At 34.9% G+C, this 21470-nt stretch overlaps 1 protein-coding gene across 2 annotated transcripts in view; it reads left to right on the forward strand.

The window, feature by feature from the left end:
* USP25 (ubiquitin specific peptidase 25) overlaps window positions 1-21470 on the forward strand; it is a 143789-nt gene that overhangs the window by 99250 nt on the left and 23069 nt on the right. The window contains exons 18-20 of one of the 2 annotated variants that reach the window (XM_039245902.1): window positions 8828-8967; window positions 14448-14561; window positions 16538-16633. In XM_039245902.1, coding sequence (XP_039101833.1) covers window positions 8828-8967; window positions 14448-14561; window positions 16538-16633 — 350 coding nt within the window. The remainder of the gene's footprint in view (window positions 1-8827; window positions 8968-14447; window positions 14562-16537; window positions 16634-21470) is intronic. The other variant, XM_039245903.1, reaches the window with a different exon arrangement.

Genomic DNA, 21470 nt, shown 5'->3' on the forward strand with positions numbered 1-21470 from the left:
ACGCTTAACTGACTGAGCCACTCAAGGCACCCCTTTTCAGAATTTTAAAAATTAAAAACAAAAAATTACCTGAAACTAAGTTTTTATTTTAAGTTAAAATATATACACCCATAAAACACAGGTCAAGGTATAAAAATATAAATGTTTAAAGTCCTTCTAAAGTTATTAGCTGATGAAATCAATAAAATATTCAGAATAAACCCAGTACAAAAATAAACATATGATTCTAGCAAAATTGAAAATAAAGTTTTCTTAATTTAAAAAAAATTTTTTATTGTTTTGTAATTTATTTTTTTGAGAGAGAGACGGAAAGCAAGCTGGGAGGGTCAGAGAGAGAGAGAGGGAGACACAAAATCTGAAGCAGGCTTCCGGCTCCAAGCTATTAGCACAGAGCCCGATGTGGGGCTCAAATTCATGAACCATGAGATCATGACCTGAGTCTAAGTCAGATGCTTAACTGACTAAGCCGCCCAAGTACCCTATCTTCTGATTTTTTTTAAAAATTACTTTCATCATCACAAGGTTGTTAATATATTTTAGGGCAATATATTTTCTACTGTGAAAATGTGCTATTTCTCTGTAGTAATTGGAGAAATGAGAAGAGATAAATGTAGATACGTTTGTCAAACTCTTTTGTCTCATTTTTAAATAATTCTTAGGGGATCTTTTCAAATAACCTTTTTATGCAACATATGCATGTTTTGTTTTTATTTTTTAAGAACCCATTTTAGGTATTTGTTTAATTTCATTTTTACAGATAGATTTCCATACAGATTACTACCTAAGTGAATTTCAGCACTATCATTTGAACTTTAGAAGGAATTACTCTCTCAAGGAAAACGTAGAGTACCGCAGTATGGTATTGTGAATGATGTAGGGACACACAGATCTGTCGAGACTTGTTAACTTGTTTTCATATATATTAAATAGTTGTGTCCTTGAGGTTAATAGGCATTGATTCAGAATTTTTAAAAAACCAAGATAATGGTATTATACCAATGCCACCATTGCAGTGTGGTAAGCTCTACCATGATGTAAGGCTGTGTTTCTTTCCATACACTAAGAGCCCTGTGTAGGCCACATGAACATCTGTGGTTTCACAACAAATCAGTTTCATTTTAGTGACTTAGTGTACTTCAGTAGGAAATGAAATAATTCAGTAGATATCAAGAGGTTTCCGTGCTTAAATCATAGCGTATACATTACAGTTCCTTTCATTTTTGAGCCAGTTCCATCCCTTTGTGATTGCATCCCTTACCCCCCTTGCCTTCTGTACATATCCTTCCTAGACTTCTCCCTGGAACTTACTCCAGTGGAGCTACTTTGTTATCCTTCCATTAGGTTTTATGCACACCTTTTCCACATGCCTATTCTTATTAGTGGGAGGATGTGGCTGCCTAATTGGCATAGTGATGGTGGTATCTAAGCACTCAGATGAAGGTGAATCTTAAATTTATTGGTTAAGCTCCAGCTCTGTTCTTGGCTCACCTGTATTTTGTCGCACTAAAATATTAAATGCTATACAGTCTCCTCTTTGTCTTGACTCCCACAGGACTAAATTTACAGACTTAACATGTTTCATTTTGCTTAAACCAATACATATCCCCCATTAATATTTCTGTCTGTCAGGACTAACCAACTTTACCATTTATATTCTCTCTGTATAAAAGGCCACATCTATACGCCCCATACCCTTTATCCTGATTAATACTTCCTACCATATACTTTAAATGCTGTTTTATAATTTCAAACAATACTAGTAGGTATTGGCCATATTTTCATGTCTCTCTTTTTATTATTAAAAAAAACCTTGAGAGTGAAGATGTATTTCTGAGAGGAATCAGAATAACTAAAATATAAAGAGACACAAATGGTCAGTTCACATATAACTATTACAGTAATTATCTTCCAGACTGGGTTTTTAGAAAGCAGTGGCAGTACTGCTTCAGTTGGAAACATTGAGTCCTCTGTAGAATTGCTAGAAATGCACACTTTTAGTTAGGAATAGAATGTGCTGAGTCTGTAAACTTGGGAAGTGAGATTATCATTTAAAAGACTGGTTTCTATTACTATTATTTCACATTTCCTATTAAGAAGTTCATCCTCTTTTGCAGGGTAATTTAACATATCACAATTGAATAAGGGGACTCATTAATGTTTATTGGAACCACTTATCTCTTCTGTCATTAGTAGAGAAATTTTACTTTAATGTCCATGTCATCTTCTTATTTCTCTTCACAGTTTCTGAAGTAATTTACTCAATTTGGTATATTTTCAGCATAGGAAGGAGAACCTGTATTTAAATCTCTCAGGTGTGCACCAGAATTATGAGCGACTAGTGGAAGTAATAAAAGGAAATCTTGTTTATAAAATCCATCATAGTAATTCTTCTTTCCTCCTTGCAAATCTTCTCAATAAAGCTGTACTGTAAAAGCTATGAAAATCCTGTTTCTTCTGAGTGATATTCCAAAGAAGGATATTAATTTATATAGTATTAAATATTTGTCCTTTTCTGTTAACATGTGACCAAGAAATCCATAGACCTCACTTCTCTAGTACCATTTCTTGTTTTACTGATGAAAAAACTAGTGATAAATGATGAGACTAAAAATTATTTGGTCTTTTTCATGCTACCTCCTTAAACCTGCTTACTACAGAGAAAAGCTTACCTCAACACTTATGTAGAGATCCATTCAATAGTTCATTACTATAAGTAAATACGTCAGAATTCCCTGGGGAATATTTTTGTGAGTATAAACAGCATACTGTATCTAAATAAGATCACCTAAGACTTAACTGGGATCAGAATCTCTGAAGGAAGGGTCCAGAATATATAGTTTTAAAAAGACCTTCAGATAATTCTGAGATGTACTCTGGTTAAACAGTATTACTCCAGGCTATATTTATAAAACAGAGAAATTATTTGAAAGGAGAAAAGAGCTTTGCACATTTTCTTGTGTTTCTCTTATCTTATTCAAGGACTTAGTAAGGACTTCCTTAACAACCTGTATAGCATACCCAGATTTTTTTTTAAAGGTAGAAAAATTAAGGTAAATATGGTTAATATTGGTATGAATTGCACTTCATAAGATTTCATAAATTTACCTAGAGGTCGCATGCAGAAGTTGCTCTAGAACTTCTACAGATAAAATCTACCAGTTAGAAACAAGCCGATATTCCAGGAAAGTACAGCTGGTTCCTGAGAGTAAGACCTGATAGAATGAACAATATCCTCAATATTCTCAACTTCCCTTAAAGCAAGGACTGAGTGATGTTCTTATTTATGTCTCCAGAAGCTAGCATAATAAATGGCATATGGTAGATGACCCTTGAGTGTTTTCTGAATTGAATTCATTTCCTATGAAAATTCCAATAATGAGTTTCCTAGATGTGATAATCATTGTATGGAAATACTAACATTTTAAAAGTATATCCAAAAACATTATACTTTAGAGAAGCAGGCTATAAAATGTGTGGTACACATGTAGCTCTGTCCTAGGTAAATTTTAGGTTTAATTCTGGTTTCTAAGCATCTACCCCCCACATTCCCATCATTCTGTTTGTGGTGGCTGCCAGGAATTTAAAGTCTTTAAGTTTGTCTGGTGATTCTGTGCAGCCAGCCTACCATGGCTCTTTATAGGCTGCTTTGGGGGAATCATTGATATTAAATACATTTCTAGAAATGAATGGTCTGCATATCTTTGAAGTAATTCTCTTATGTATTCTTCTAAATATGAATGTAATGTCACTCATCAGTAAGTCAAGATATTAAGTATTTCTTTTTTTTAATATTTTTTTTAAGTTTATTTATTTTGAGAGAGAGAGAGCACGTATGCACACATGAGATGGAAGAGGCAGAGAGAGCCTTGGAAGGAGAATTCCAAGCAGGCTCCGTATTGTCAGTGTAGATCCCAGTGTGAGTCTCAGTCCTACAAACTGTGAGATCATGAACTGAGCTGAGATCAAGAGTCCAATGCTTGACCAACAGAGAGCCCTCAGGAGCTCCTGTGATTTAAGAGCAGATCCTTATGCTGTAACAGAAAGCCAATTGGTTATCAAGCTAACTCTCCTGTTAAAAATTTGAAGAACATAACCAGGAAATACACATAAGTAGAATACTCCCAAGCCTTTCCAATCCCTTACTCAATGTGAAGGTGGACCAAAGGAGCAGGCTCAGAGTACTCTTAGACTGTTGCGCCTTCTATAATGTCTGAAGGTGAGAGAAGCCCCTATAATATGAACATAAAACATGAGTGGAAAGTCTCTTATGTGGAGGATAACCATTTAAAAATCTCGGTGAAGTACCCATAGGACAAATAAATGATTTGAGAGATATTTTAGGTACAGGAATACTATATGCCTCCATAGAGAACTGATAATCACCAGCTATATTCCAAATTGAAGCCTGAACAATAATATTAAACTGAGGGACCAATTAGTATATAAAGTGTCAGAACACAGATAAAGAAAACAATGTGGTCTCTATTAATTGAGTTCCTACTGGTTATACAGGCCAGCAGAGATGACACTTTTGTAGGGTCACAGGAAGAACAAACAGCATTGTATGTATTTATATACACACAAAGCCAAACTCTTTGTTCTGTTGTTCTTAACAAAGAAGTGGAAATTGCCTTCATGTGCATTAGGTGGAACATGAGTTGTATGAGCTCTCCATACAGTACAACCAGTAAATACTGTATTGGCAAACAAAAATGGTTGTTACATTACGGTAAAAGCAGTATATTCAAATTCCTTTTTTATAAAATATGGGTTAAATAAAGTCTGAAAATACATAAATTTAAAGTATTAATAGTAGCTATCTCTGGCTCATAAAAGAACTTTTAATTTTCCTCATTTCGGTTATTCTAGTAAACATGTTTTTTATTCTTCTGGTTTGACAAAATGAAGCTAAAATCTTTCTGCTTTTTTTTTTGGACCCTGTATCTGACTCCTTGTAATTCTTCCAAATCTATTTCCCTGTGAACACCTTGTTTCATATAAACAAGATTATTCCCCATTACTCTTGCTTGAGGGGAGCTTTGTTATCATGGCATTTCTTATGAAGTACCCTTAATATAAAAAATATCCTCTGACAGTCAGTATTCTTGAAAGGCCTTCCTCATGTCCCAAAGTCTTTGTGAATCTCCATAATGTTACCTGGGTAGCAACTGTTATCTTTCTTTCTCTTAATCCCAGCTACTGTCACTACCACATTTATGTTGTATATATATCTTGATTTGTTTACCGATGTAAAGGCTCATTAATAGCAAGGATTTTATTAATCTTTAATCTGTCCTTACAGTGGCTTTGCATATGCTAGTCCTTCAGCCTGGAATCTTCTTTCTCATCTCCCAAGATAATCGGCTCTACAAATCCTACAAGATTCAGCTCATTTGCCTTTCTTTTAGGAAATCTTTCTTACCATGCAGCATCATCCCTGCACCATATTGGGCCCTCAGTGTTTCTGTAGAACCTCGTGTATAACTGTTATTGCATTCAATACTTTGTATTGTAATGGGATATGTATTTATATGATTTTATTGAGAGTTCGTTAAAGCGAGTGAATTTTATGTCAACTTTTTTTTTACCATTGCTAATATCTAGCACAGTATGTAAAATGGCACAGGCTCAATAAACATGCTGTGTGAAGTTTGGGTTTTGTTTCCAAGCTCCCAGATGTCAAAACCTTGTGGGTTCATCTACTGTGACTACAGTGCCACTCAAATGTAAGTTCCCTTCAAGATACATATACAAGGAAAATTCTACAGGAAATAGTACTGTTTGATATTTTGGCAAGATCATTCAACATTATTCATAAGGTTTTTGGACTCAAAACCTTTGAGTTGCCTACATGGAATGAAATCTTGACTCTGGGAACCTAAGGTTGATCAGATAAAAAGTACTTTTGTTTTTAGCAACTTATTTTATGTAGACTGTTAATGTTTCAGTGGGTTAGAGCAGTGTCAGACAGGGTGGATTTCTTGGCCCTCATTTCATTAAGCTTACATCCTCCTTTCAGCTGGAGGTATACCCTAAGATTTTCTTTACCTCCATCGTACAGGGCACTGAAAGAACATTGCAGTACAAAGGCAGGAAATACAGAAATGAGGGCATTTATTTGACTTCTTTAAACTTTCCCTTCTGTTACGCACATTGTAAGCATCCTTTCCTATAGTTTTCCTTGTCATAGTATATTTCACCTGCATCATGCTGGTTCCTCCTGCCAGGAACTTAGAATCATCTTTACATTGGCCTCCAACCTTTATGTCCAAAGATGTCCAAAGCTCATCTTCAGTCTTACCAATTCTGTCTGCCTCTGTTGTCCAGAAGCACCGTCATCTCTTGCTCTTATTGCTCTTTACCTTCTAGTACTTTCACTGACTACTAGTTTTACTTTCCTCTCATCCACTTTTTAAAAAATGTTTTTTAATTCATTTCTGAGAGAGAGAGAGAGTGTGCGAGCAGGAGAAGGTCAGAGAGAAAGGGAGACACAGAATCTGTAACAGGCTCTAGGCTCTGTGCTGGCTGTCAGTACAAGCCTGACGCGGGGCCTGAACCCATGAACCATGAGATCATGACCTGAGCCAAAGTCGGACGCTTAACTGACTGAGCCACCCAGGTGCCCCTCTTATCCACTCTTCACATTGTAGCCGGAACTATTTTTTCTAAACCTGCCACATTGCCATTGTATTTAAAACATTTATCCACTTCCTTTTATGCTCAGAACTTTTAGTAGACTTCATTGAATGCCCTCGTGATTTCATCTCTGTCCTCTCTTGCCATATCTCTCCTATTATACTGTAGTCCTTCATTTCAGATCATCCTTTCATCAGGGAATGACCCATCATGTTTCAGCTAAAAAGATTATCTCATATTCCATAATCTAAGTTATCCCTCCCCCATTTTATTCCTAAAATGTATTGTAGTAGTGCCACAATTCATATGTGGGATTTCTTTTGATTAATGACTTTCTCCAGAATTGACTCTAAATTTCACGAGAAGACAGACTAGGTGCTTTGTTCACACTTTGAGTACCGCTGTCTAGCCCAGTGCCTGGCACATAGTTAAATGCTTAATTAAAATTTATTGGGTGGATGGAGTACCATGCATATATGTTGAAATTATAGTATTTATTTTTGAATAATATTTCACGTTGGGAGTTTTATTTTAATCAAATATTGGAAAGGATGACAGTAGCCTTGTTGGGTCCTACTAGTTGGTTGAGGAAGGGCTCACTTAACCAATCTCAGTAACATTGTAGAACATTGTAGTGTACTTTCTTATTCCTTATATCCATTACTTATTAATTCATTTGTTCCATTAAATTGTTGTGTTATTTTGTATGCTAGGTGTTGAAGAAATAGGAATACAGAAATGAGATAGTGTCCCCCTTGAGATTCTCAGAGTCTAGCAGGGGATATAGGGTTGAAATCAAAACAGTAGTAATTAAGTCATAATTGTGGTGAAGTGCTACTAAAAAGAAAGAATAAGTTACTTGAGAGCAGTGGTTCTAATTTGAGAGTGATTTTGCCCTTCAGGGGACATTTGACAAACTGAAGACATTTCTGGTGGTCACCTGGAAGGACCATGCCACTTGCATCTAGTGCAACAGTGCACACTAGATCTAGATGCCATCTAGATGCATCTAGATGCCACATGCACATGACAACCCTCCACACCAAAGAATCACAATGAACCACAACGTAATAGGTTCTAAAGCTGAGACACCGGCTCTAGAAGTGGTATAATCAGGAATACTTTTAAGTGGTATTTAAACAAAAAGACACATAGAAGTTCTTGGATGGGGGAGTGAAAGTGGGTAAACGTACAGGCAGAGGGAGGAAAATATGGAAAGATCTGAAGGTTGAGAGGAAAATCTCTGGTGTATTAGATAAACCTTCCCTTTGTGAGCAGAGAGCAAAGGTCACAAAGTTCTGTTGGAGAAAGAGGCAGAGACCCACTTAACGTGAAGCACTTCATGGACAATCAGAGTACATTGTTGCACTGATGGATCTGGGGCTCAGAACCTAGATGATAGATAAAACTTTGAGAGTTCTTTACAGGGATAATATTTGAAATCTTTTTTTTTTTAACGTTTATTTAATTTTTTTAATGTTTTATTTATTTCTGAGAGAGTGGCAGCGTGAGCAGGGGAGGGTCAGAGAGAGGGGGAGACACAGAATCCGAAGCAGGCTTCCAGGCTCTGAGCTAGCTGTCAGCACAGAGCCTGACGCGGGGCTCGAACCCACAAACCGTGAGATCATGACCTGACCCGAAGTCAGACACTTACCTGACTGAGCCATCCAGGTGCGCCTTGAAGTCTTGAATTTATATTAATTTCAGTTTGCTAGGTTCTAATGGTTTTTCCTTTGACAAGACTCAGTTACCAGGACAGGGTCAGAATAGATAGCAGGTTGGGTTTATTCAAGGTTAGAGTGTTGTCAGGTGTGAAAAGGGGTTCTGTGGCGAGAGAAACAACTGTGTTCCCTGTGGAAATGCAGACCAGGATTGTTATATAAACTAAAGTCCACCTCCCCCCTCCCCACTCTTTTCTGGTAGAATGTTACTGATTTTCCAAAATGAGATTTGCTACAAATTTCTAACCATAGACTATGATGCAATGAGCATTTTCTTTAGTAATTGAGTACTCTTGAACCTGATTTTGGAGGGGTTATAAATTCTGGGGTAGGTGATATATGTTTAGTGATACATTAAATAAAAGTAAAATTGATTACTGTATAACTTTGAATTAGAAATAAAAGATTCATCTTAGTACAGGCTCTCTGTGGTTTGTATTAGATATACAACTGATTCTTTTCTTATGAAGCACAAGCAGGAGAAGCAGAATACCTAGAGCAGCCATCAAGAAGTGATTTCTCAAAGCACTTGAAAGAAGAAACTATTCGAATAATTACCAAGGCATCACATGAACATGAAGATAAAAGTCCTGAATCAGTTTTGCAGTCGGTAAGAACTTTTCTTTTAGCTCTCTGGACATAGCCATCTTCATGAGGTTTCCTGCAGTGTAATGGAGAGCTTCCTGCATGGGAGTCAGGAGAGAGGAGGCCAGGGGGCAGCTCTGCCCTTAACGTGATCAGAGGCTGTGGGTGGTACCTAACCCCCTAGGCTGTAGCTTCCTCAGCTGTAATTTTGTTTTATTAAAGATTTTTTTAAATTTATTTATTTATATGAGATAGAGGGAAAGCGGGGGAGGCACAGAGAGAGAGGGAGAGAGAGGGAATCCAAGCAGGCCCCATGCTGTAAGCGCACCGCCCAATGTGGAGCCCGAACTCACGAACTGTGAGATCTTGACCTGAGCTATCAAGAGTTGGATGCTTAACTGACTGAGCCACTCAAGCCACCCTAAAGCCTTTCTCAGTAGCTTCTTTTTAAAACTAAATTTCTATCTTCCTTTTAGAGAATTATGAAAAATCATAATCATAGACTAAGTTGATCATTTGATTTGGAACTAACAAGAGAAGTATAAAATTTAGCATTATTTCTTTTTTTCCCCTCACCCCTCCCTCCATCTTTGCTCTTCATACATTGAAATAGTTGGGATTATAAGGTAATAATTTTCATTGTTTCATGGAATATGTTTAATAGTAAAGTACTAGATATTCTAGGTTGGAGTATTAGTAGCAGGATAAATGTGATCTTGCAAAGTGGTTTATGCACATTTTAATAGTGTCCTATACAAAACTGTCATTAAAACCGTTCTGTATTGTAGCTCTCAAGTATGTCTTTTTATAGCTATAAATTGAGTACGCTGGTATTATACTGTGTTTTCAGTAAATATGACATCCTGAGAGATGTTATTTCAAGAATTTCCTACTACAAAAACGTTCAGTTGCTGTATTTATTTTTTCATAAGTGAGCACAAGCAGCTGTAGTGCAGGTTTCATGATAGCTAATTTTAGTATTTGAAGGTTACCCTCTGAGAGAACTAAAGAGAACAGGGCATATAATTTTTCTACATACAGTTTTCTACTTAGTGACCTTAATCTCAGCAATAACCTGCTAATTACAATGAGGTCTTTAATATTATAGGACCTTGAGTAACCAAAATGTTCCATTAATAAGGTATTCTGTTAATTGTTTTGATGAATGAAATAATAATTACTTTTTTATTTCATTCCGTTTGATATTTTTATTATATTATTTTACTATAAAAATGTATTAACATAGATTTTTTTAAAAATATTATTTCAAATTTTGCAAATGCCCTGGAGACTCTATAGATGAGCTTGTGAACCCCTGCTAACTCTAAAGCACTCACGGAAAATGCTTCTTATAATGTGGATCTGGGATGTCTAACTTTTGGGGGCCTGGTGGAGGAGGAAAACGTAGAGAGGTAGAAAGGGCAGAGAAGTAGATACAAGGGAGAAATATTTTTGCCTGATACAAAAATCTAAGTTGCTTGGCCCTTTGCTAATTAGGAATTTTATTTGTTAAAGCCTACATTATAATTAATAAGTATCCTCCTTTTAACTGTAATCAAAAAGCCAAAAGTATATTAGCTTAATATAGAAACAAGATTTTTTTTAGTTTGGCTAATCATGTGCAGCACAAATTTGCAGAAACCAGCACTTAAATTTTGAATGCTTAAATTACTAATACGGATATCGTCTTATAAGCCGACAACCTACTGCGTCACTTCAAGAGAGTATGATAGAGAGCTAGTGGAAATATTTGTCCATTTGGCTTATCTTCAGGAGTAGCACCAACAGTTGGCCCCAGTTGTTTGTATAAATCCTACAGCATGTCTAAGAATATGTTAATCATGGCTATCTGAAGGATTTTGTTCTTGGTCTCATGATTAGTTTCTTAGGATCATAGTAACCACTGGTTTTTCTCATTTAATGGTATACATACCTTAGAAACTAAATGATATAGATGGAAAGAGTGTTTAGACTTTGGGATTAGATAGTCCTGGGTTTTTGAATATTGGCTTTACGTCTTAACTATGCAAACTTAAATAAGGTGCTTAATTTTCCTAAACCTGTTTGCTTTTACATAAAATGGAGATTGTGGCATTAGTTAAGATGATTTTTCTGAGGGTTCCTAGCATGTAGAGTAAGTAGTAAGCGACTGTTAGGTTTTTTTGGTCACATAAATACTAACCATTTCACAAATATACAATATATTAAGTTCCAACCTTAGTTTAAGAATTCTCTGGAAAGCATAGTTCTAGAAATCATGGAGAGATGCTCTGTAAGTGTTTACACAGCTTACTTTTTATAAGAATGCTTTTAATTTTAAGTGGAATATTTTAGGAAATTTAAAGACTATAGAAAAGTGTACTTCAAGAAAGAAATCTGTATAGTCCCACTATTCAAAGCTCTAATCACTGTTAATATGTTGGTGTGTTCTTTTTCATTCTTGTTTTTATTTACAGGTTTGGGATTTATTTATTTTTTGGCTGAGGTAATACTGCATATAAAATTTTGTTATATCTTGCCCTGTCTTCTTTTAATCATTTAACATTGTAACATAACCATTTCCCCATGTTAAAAACTATGTAAAAAACATTTAATGGTTGAGGTTATGCCATCCAGTGATTGAATTCTTATTTATACACCCATTCCCCCGTTGTATATTTGTTTCTACTTTTGCATTATTATAAATGGACTGTTACAAATGAAACTTCTTCCGTATTTCAGTTTATTTTTTAGAATACATTCCCCATAGTTGAATTACTAGGTTGAAAGATAGGAGCATATTAAGGGCATCAAGGAAATTGTAGTTATTTAGCTTCCTAATAGCCCTTTCATTAGAAACCACTTTAAAAATCCAGTTAATGGATTTCAGGCAATTAATTAAAAATCTCTGCATTTTAATTATTTTGAAACTTCTATTAACTGAAAAACTTATTAACTCCATTCAAGTTTAACTTTTGTTATGGGGCCTGACAATAATAGAAAAAGATAAATACACATGTACTTTACTTCAATGAACCCTCATATTCTTTATATGGAAAAATTTTATGGTACTTTAGATACCTAAACTTGATGAATGATACAAAATAATTATTATATTCACCCAAAGTTTCTTCCATTTTTCAACTTGCACCCTTATAACTTGTCAGTATGATGCTGTTGAAACTCTTGTGTGGTCACTGAAAAGATTTCTAAAACATTATTTTTTCCTAAGTGCAACTTTTTTTTTCAAAGGCAGTACGTTGTTTTATAAGGATCAGTATTCTAAGTACTACAATTACCAGTTGCTACTTGCCTTACATTTATATTCTTTCTTCTTAAAATAGTATTGTTTTAGATTGGTTTGATTGTGAGAAATTTTTCACCACAATGTCTAGACAGATCTAATTTACCTGCTTAAATTTCACTCTTATGAATAGAGAACGAGCACAATTATTCTTCTTTTATATGTTAGAAGGATTAAAAATCCTTAATTAAATGTCATGGGCTAATAAGTGTATCTCTCTATGTATGTGTGATAGTAATATTCAGTTATTCTATTCAAATATAAGTACTTTAAAGTAACATAATAGTATTATAACATCGGTAATACTTGTCATTATAGAATGACTATTGTGTATCAGGTATTGCATTAGCTGAATATGATCTCTTGTGATCACAACAACCATGCAGGTTGCTTATTTCCTCTTGAAAAGTTGAGGAGTCAAAACAAGGAAACCTTTTCTAAATATGTTTAAAAATAGCATTTCTTTTAAAAGGAACAGTGTCAGTCTTGGCCATTAGTTTTGTTTAATTGTTTAAACTCTTTTTGCGTGTGTACTTCTGGAAAGTCAGAAAATGTTCTCATCTCTAAAATTTACTTAGGGATGCCTGGGTGGCTCAGTTGGTTAAGCGTCCAACTTTGGCTCAGGTCATGATCTCACAGTTTGTGAGTTCAAACCCCACGTTGGGCTCTGTGCTGACAGCTCAGAGTCTGAAGCCTGCTTCAGATTCTGTGTCTCATTCTTTCTCTCACCCTCTCCTCACTCTTTCTATTTCTGTCTCTCATAAATAAATAAATGTAAAAAAATAAAATAAATAAAAATTACTTATATTTCATATTGAAATAAAACCCTTCAAAAGGAAATACAACCCCTTTAATTGCTTTCATTGAAATTTTCTATTTTATGTCAAAACTAACATTTACCTTTGCTTCAGAAAACTAAAGGTGCAAATTGAAATTACTTAAGCAAGCTGCTTTTGAGCACCTTGAGTACTTGTGAAATTTGTTTATGTGATAAATACTGAAAATATGCTAATTATAAATTTATTCCGTAATAGAAGTTCTTTGTGAAATCTGGACAGTATTTTGGAGTTTGTGTGTGTGTGTGTGTGTTTTGTTTGAGGGATTTTTGTTTTGTTTGAGAAAGCAAGCACGAGAGGGGGAAAGGCAGAGGGAGAGGAAGAGAGAGAATTTTAAGCAGGCTCTGCACTTAGCAGGAAGCCTGACCTCCCTCCAAGATCATGACCTAAGCCAAAATTAAGAGTTGGACACCTAACCTACTGAGCTACCCAGGCGCCCCCAGATAGTATTTTGAATGAACATATTAGGACTTGATTTCAATCTGGTTTCTACTAAATTATTGTGAATTTGGGAAATTCGTAGAATTTGTTACCAAAGAAAACTATAAAAAGAAAGAAATTTGATTGAGTTGTTAAAAAGTGATATCAGCAGCTTTTTCAGAAACAGGAATTCATTAGACATTTCTATGTAAATACATCGTACGAGACTCTCATAGGCTGTACAAAGTAAGTTAAACACAGAGTATAGTTATTAATTGGATATACAATTACTTATTAGAAAGGTAGAGCCATAAGAAGGAAAACTCATAAACTCTCATGAGTTCAGAGGAGATCATGTCTTATTTTGATGAAGTTATCAAAAAAGGATTTATGGAATTATTAGAATTTAAAAAATAAATGCTTCAGCTATAACAGATAGCAGTAGGAACTACAACTCCAGTATTTATTATTATTTTTATTAATAGTTTTTATTTATTTTTGAGACAGAGAGAGAGCATGAGTGGGGAGGGGCAGATAGAGAGGGAGACACAGAATCCGAAACAGGCTCCAGGCTCTGAGCTGCCTGCATAGAACCCAATGCAGGGCTCCAACCCACAAACTACGAGATCATGACCTGAGCCGAAGTCGGACGCTTAAGCCATCAGACGCTTAAGCCGACTGAGCCATCCAGGCGCCCCCAGTATTTATTATTTTTAAGGATTTGGTATCCATGTAGAACTGCTTTGTGGAAAAAAAAGAAAAATTTAGTGGTTGAGATGTAGAAGGAAAGCTATAGATCTTGTGTTATTACTTGATTAATGCATTCACTTCTAATGTTATGTTAGGTAGTCACTTCATACAAGCAAATGCAGGTGTTTTTAAAAGACTCATGAATCTCTGCCCTTTACACCTGATACTTCCATTGTTCTCTTTTCTAATGTTCAAACTAATAATTTTTTTCTGCAGAAACCTGAAAATACCACAAGCCAACCACCTTCTAACCAGCAAGTTGTAGAGGTGGCGATTCCTCATGTAGGGAAATTCATGATTGAGTCAAAGGAGGGGGGTTATGATGACGAGGTACCTTTATCATAGATCTCTGCACTGTTCTTACTTATGTGTGGCTATTTAATACACATACTTGGGGCATGCATGCACCTTCACCCTTATGTCTATTGCCGCATAACATACTGCTTACCCACCCATGATCTGAAATTATCTTACCAACTGCTAACAACTGTGAATTTCAAATGAAAATTTAAGTAGAAAGCTTACGGAATTTGTGGAAAGAATAAGTTTAGGTTTCTGGAGTTAATTCTTTATGTAGACATATGATCAGTTTATTCTCAGATTGATAGCTTTCAATAAGGTTTGTTTCACTGAATAGCAAAAATTAGAACATTTAAAAATAATTTTTTCCTATTTACTTGAATTATGCATTATAATACTTTGCCCACCATTTCCTGCCAAAAGATCCTGCAGCATGATTCAAAATAGATAATGGCCATTCTTGTTGCTGCAACCTCCATATGAATGTGAATCTAGTGATTCATTATTTCTAAATGCCTACCAGTGCCTTACACACTGTGGCAACTCCATTTTATGTCCTCACTCTTAGTTCTTTCTCATCCACTTAGTTTCCTAACATTATAAAGATGCAGTTTTGCTTCCTATGATATGGTTCTTGAAAATCCAGATGAAATTGTGCTGTTGTCCTTATCCCATCAGATCCCCACTTTCCACTTTTTCTTAAACCTCTTCCATTTGATCTTTTTTATATTTGAGCAACAGGCCAGTAAAGCTGTTTCTGAATAGTAACACAGGGAAGAACTTGAACTCTATGATTTGTTAGTTTTTACTGGGATGGATGAATTTAATATACATTAAATAGTTTTTTCCAAGAAACTTTTCTTCAACCTACTCCAAAGTTACAATTAAGCTGTTATATAAAAATTAATCACCAAAATCAGAGGTGTCACAAAGACATTAATATTTCTGTACCAGTGTACAAAAACATGGGCCATGAGGAGAATGAGAAGCTGGTTTATGAGTTAGGAACTGGACAGGAGAATTTTCTGAAGCAGATGTTATGTATATTATGACTCTGAGTGTATAACTAAACTATGGGTGATGGCTTCAGTCAATCAAAGATTATGGATGAAGTCTTTTTATTGCTCTAATACAATTGCCTCATAGTGCCTTAAGTTGTTTCATTTTGCAGGTATTTTAAAATGTGAACAGCTAAGAATGATAAGCTATTATAAAAACAAACACTTAAGTATTTACTACTTAATAGTACGCTGTTCCAGTTAACTATTTTATTAGCATGTTGGTGCTTGAAAGTTATGGAAACTGGCATGTTTTTAATATAAACGTTAATTTATTGATCAAGCACCTCAGTGCTTATTTTCGGGTGAGCCTTCTGGTATTTTTTAAAAAACTAGCATTGTGATTAATCATTTAACACTGTCTTTTGTGCAAATGCTTATGTTATTGGCAAAGATGCATTTTGTTTTGTTTTTGTAATTGATTGGAGTGACAGTTTAACAGTGCATGTACCTTGGAACTTAAAGTCATGTGGATACAGGGCTGCAGCTTGTAGACGTTTAGATTGTAGAAATATGCAGGGGTGCCCAGCCAACAGGCAGAAGTGGAAGTGACATTGAGCTCATGTTGAGCTCCTCAAGCCTTAAAGAAGAAGCACTTTTTAAAGTAAAAAGTGTTGCTTGTTCTAAGTGGTTCTCAGAGCACAGCACATTTTTTAAATTTGTCAAGAGGAGGTGCCTTTTTAAATTCTTCAGTTCAGAGAGGGTGCCTCTGTGCCAGCTGCAGACTACACAGAGGCAGCCTGAGGCGCTAGCTGTGGCCCTGTATGGATGCTTTTGAAAGATACTTATGTGCATACTGGATGATATTTGCTCTAAAATATGCAGTGGTTGATTTATAAAGAGTGAAAAACAAAGGATTTTTAACTTGCATGTAAAGAAAGTCATTTCTTATTTTTTTATTTTAATGTTAACCATTCAAAAACTCTTACTTTAAATTCCTTGTGGCAGATCATGATGACACCGAACATGCAAGGTATTATCATGGCGATAGGTAAATCCAGGAATGTATATGACAGGTGTGGCCCTGAAGCAGGGTTCTTTAAGGTACAATTAACATTTTCATTTAATTAAAAACATTTTTTAAATGAACTTCTTACAGTATTTTATTTTCTTGAATTAAATTTGGTTTCCTGTATAATTTCTCTTTTCCTACCTTAGCCGTGGCTACCTGATGATCTGAGGGTTTCTTTTATATGTGAATCTAGGACTGATGCTTTTTGTTAACAAGATAATTAACAACAACAAAAAAAGGCATTTTACATGGGTTATCCTAATAGTACTCCTCTGGTTTGCTAGAAGAAATTTCAGTTGTGTTTTTATTTTAAGGGAATAAAAGGAATTAGGCAAAAATAGGAACTGAGTAACTGTTTCTGGTATTATTTTTCTTCTCATTGGTAATACTGTTGCAGGATTATTTACCTCATTACCTGAGTTTTCTTGTCTCCCCGCTTCAAAGAATGAAGAGGTGGACACAGAATAAAATGAGCATCAGGCAAAGTTTATTAGAGTATAACAAAGTTAGGATATTATGAAAGCTCTCATTACAGAGAGGGGGCATTCGAAGGTCAATACCCACGACTCTAGGCAAGGGTCTTTGTTTTATAAGGTTTAGCCCTTCCCCCCTTGTTCCTTCTCAGGCTCTACCTTTATTGGCTTCAGGACTCTAGGTGCTGGCTTGTCAGTTCCTGAGTGGCTTGACTCCATTGTGTGAGAGTCAGACTGTGGGCCTGCTGTCCCCTGTGTAACATAAGTTTTATGGTTTACTTTTTTTAGTTAGGTATTTTGAGTGGCAAATACCTGAAAGGGGGAATAAGTGGTGTCTGTTACATTCTTAAGAGGAACCTTACATAAGCCCAAGGGGCTTCACTGTGGTCAGATGCTCCCAGCATTGTTCCAAATTACGTGTTTTTCCCCAGCTAGGGACCCCAGGTCCTAAGCTTCCCCTCTCTGCCTATTTTATCCTCTTTTCCCTATCACAATACTATTATATTTCAATATTTTTTTTTCTAAATTTCATTATCATTTGATATTAAACTGCTTTCTTCATTTGGTTGTTTCAAAAATGATTTGTTCAAGGGCTCCTGGGTGGCTCAGTCGGTTGAGCGTCCAGCTTTGGCTCAGGTCATGATCTCACGGTTCATGGGTTTGAGCCCCGCGTCAGGCTCTGTGCTGACAGCTCAGAGCCTGGAGCCTGATTCAGATTCTGTGTCTCCCTCTCTCTCTGACCCTCCCCTGCTCATGCTGTCTCTCTCTCTCAAAAATAAATAAAACATTACAAAATAAGTTTAAAAAAATGAAAATAAAGATGATTTGTTCATTTATTTTTATGTTTCTTATTCACTTATGTTTTCTCTAGGATTAATTTTTGATATCCTTGTCATTTCAAAACATGTGAGACCATCAAGCAGTGGCATTATTCTGTGGCCACATCTTTTTCTTCCCCTCTAATACTAGATCTTTATGGTGTTTTGATTACAGTATTATTGGTTTCATGTTTTCAAAAGATGAAAGCATTGTATGGTTTGTCATTTTATTTTGATTTACCAAAAATTTCAAGATTCTTTCACTTTTTGCTGTATTTTTAGTGTTTTTTATTCCTAAAAATAACGGAATAGCATTTATTGTATGCTCCCTTATTTGACCTTAAAAATCTAAAATTTTCTCTTATTTTTCTATACTCTGCCCTCATCCACTCAGTCTCCAAAAAACTGCTTATTTTCACCATTTCTTTCATTCTGTAGTACAAAAAAAGGCCTTGTGCATAGTAGCTTTATGTCAATAAACACATTAGAGTGACCAGGCACCTTGGTGTACGCAGGACTAGGGAGTTTTCTGAAGTACGGGATTTTAAGTGCTAAACCGCAGACTGGTCCCAGGATGACTTGATCACCCTATTAAGATCTGTGAGGAAGGTTAAAAACTGCTGCTATGGCAGCGGGGAGGGAGGAGACCCAAAACTTTATGTTTAAAAATTCACCTTTATTTTTCAAATAGTCCATATTTTCTTTCCATAAAATGCACTGAGTGTATGTCTTCCAAAGTTTTCATCTACTTCTCATGGAAAAAATTACTGTCATTTACAGTAGCATTGTCATTTTTTGGTCAAGTTGGGTAGGTATCTTTATGTTGAATTGTAAATCTCACTCCTTTTATATTAATACCTGCATATATTTTAAAGAGCCAGCTAATTAGATACACTACAAACAACAGTCACACTGCACCCTAACTCCTGCCATGTAAGGAGTAACAGCTTCCAGTTATTTTATCTACTACTTTTGGCATGAATTCCATGTCTTAAGTAAACACACAATGCTTGTATTTCTGTGATTCTTAGTTTACACATTTCTTGTTGAATTACTTACTATAGGATATGAACAGTGAGCTAGCTCTACACACACACACACACACACACACACGTGTAAAAGTCTGTCAGTTTGATTAAATCAGAATTCTCAGTTTCTATTATTTCTGTGTATGCTTCTCAGGATTGAGCTGACTCATAAACGTTATTACTTTTACTTTTTTTCCCCTTTCAGATTTAATTTTCCTTGGAATTGTTTTAGTTCTTGTTTTGCTTAGTTTTCCATATGTGTTACTAATGTACTTCTAAACTCTCCACCAGTTGTTTAAATCTCCTTGTAGTCTGTTGTCGATTTTAACTTCTAGGGGAAGTTTATTCTGGAATATACTTATAGAATAATAGGCTTAATAGAAGAAGTCGGTTTTAGAAGTATTTCAGAGCATGGTAAACTTCTTCAGTGACTGCACTGATTTTCCTTTACCCCCAGTATATAATTGATATCTTGGGATTTTTTATTCACCAATACCCTGGGGATGCCCTTTGCATCTTGTCCTTTATATATTTTCTGTATTTCATATATTTCTTTTTTTTGCTTTACCCTCTGATTTTGAGGCAGCAGTAAATCTCTCAAGTTTATATCCATTTATATTTATTTTCACTATCTGCAGTTGAGGGATATATATGTGTGTGTGTGTAATCTTATGTAAACATGAATCAATTCATAAATAATTTTTGGTATAGGTAAAATGATAAGCTTTTGGAAAAATCTATTGATACTATATAATTTTGGAAAATTTGTCATGCAAATAACAAAAGTAATATGTACACAGTGCAGTCTATTCAGTAATATACAGGTGTCTAAAATAAAACTAGTAACAGCAGTCTCCGCCACTGTTCTGTGTAACCACTGTTAGCACTGTGTAACCTTTCTGATTTCTCCCTTTTGTTTATACAAACATGCATATATAGGGAACATTTCTTTTCATTTTTAAATTTTACTATTGTTTTGTAACTCCTATAACTCAAATATATTGTGGGCATTCTTTTTTTTTTTAAAGTGAGTATTAAAGTGAAGACAGTATATCTACCACATTATCTTTACTATCTACATTTGATATTCATAGATATACTTTCATTTATTATATATTTCCCTCTTTGTGGACATATGTTGTGTTTTTTCCTAGCCTTCCATTTCTGTATAAGTTAGTTTATGGTACTTTTTTTTAATAAGGAACTTTTAAAAACACTGTGCTTTCAAATTTTTGTACTCCTTTTTGGATTCTAGAGTTTGATTGCTACATACAAAGCCTCTGCCACCCCAAGTATAAGTTTTCTGCAATAGTTTCTTAAAGAATTTTTCTTAGTAAATTTTTATTTTATGAATTCAAAGGTACACACTATTTACAGTTAGCTCTGTAGCATTTTATTTGATTTTTCTATATTCTCTATTAAAATTATTTTTTTTCTTTTTTGCACTAGCTTCATCAGGTTGATTTTATGCTTATATTAGTTTTAGTAAATGAATGTGAAAGTTTTTCTATTTTTTTTTTTAATACTCTGGTGTAGTTCACATAGGAATTATCTATTCTGTAAGAGTAAGTTAGAACTTGAAAAACATATGAGCCTAGCCTCTTTTTTGGTTGTAGATTTCTTGAGAATTTTTTTGGTTCCTTCTGCAGTGATTGGCCTGTTCAAATGTTCTGTGTTTGTGGCAGTTGATTCTAATCATTATCAGCTTTCAGTATTCACAAAATATTATATGTAGCATAGTAACTAACATGATGGCTGCTTCTTACTTTTCCCCTAAATTATTTGATACAGCAGATTTTTAAATTTTATTTTTTAATGCTTATTTTATTATCGACGAGGAAAAACATATATATATCTCTATATCTATATATATCATCTGTCACATTACCAAAAAAATCTTTATTTGGTTTATTTTATATTAGCTTTTTGGCTATGACAAGTTTTTCAACTCTGTGCTTTATTCTAAGTAAGGACTTAATTATGTATTTTGATTAGATCAGTTTTTAAGTGTTAAATATGTTTGCTTGTGGTAAAACCACATGATGAAATGTTTTTTTTTCCAGATAAAAAGATAATTTGACAAATAAACCTGTCTGGGTAATTGAACTTGTTAAGTTTTAACCTCTTAGTTAGGAAGAGTCACCAGCTCAGTCAGTATGGAAACTGTATCAACCACAGACCCTCCACATGGGAATCTGCCCCCTATAAACACATACTGTGAGAGTTAATAGGCAGGCAGAGCTGGAAGAATAAAATGAGGAACAATACTTATTTGGGTTCTTTTCTCAAATTGACTTTGTTATGATTAGTTTCCACTGTTAACAGATAACCCCCAAATATAGTGGCTTAAAGAGAGTTGTTTTTGTCATATAAAAATGAAATCCAGAGAAATGTACTGCAGTACAAGACTGCTATGATGAGAAAATATGAAAGCCAGAAGGAAAGTATTCACAAAGTACTTGTTGCTTAGTGTATGTACACTGGGTGCAGTGGGAGGGTCATATTATAATTATAATCATGGGATTTATATACTTTTTTCATTTACTTTGA

The sequence above is a fragment of the Hyaena hyaena genome, unplaced genomic scaffold, assembly GCF_003009895.1.
Source record: "Hyaena hyaena isolate Hyena2069 unplaced genomic scaffold, ASM300989v1 scaffold_272, whole genome shotgun sequence".
Classification (NCBI taxonomy): domain Eukaryota; kingdom Metazoa; phylum Chordata; class Mammalia; order Carnivora; family Hyaenidae; genus Hyaena; species Hyaena hyaena.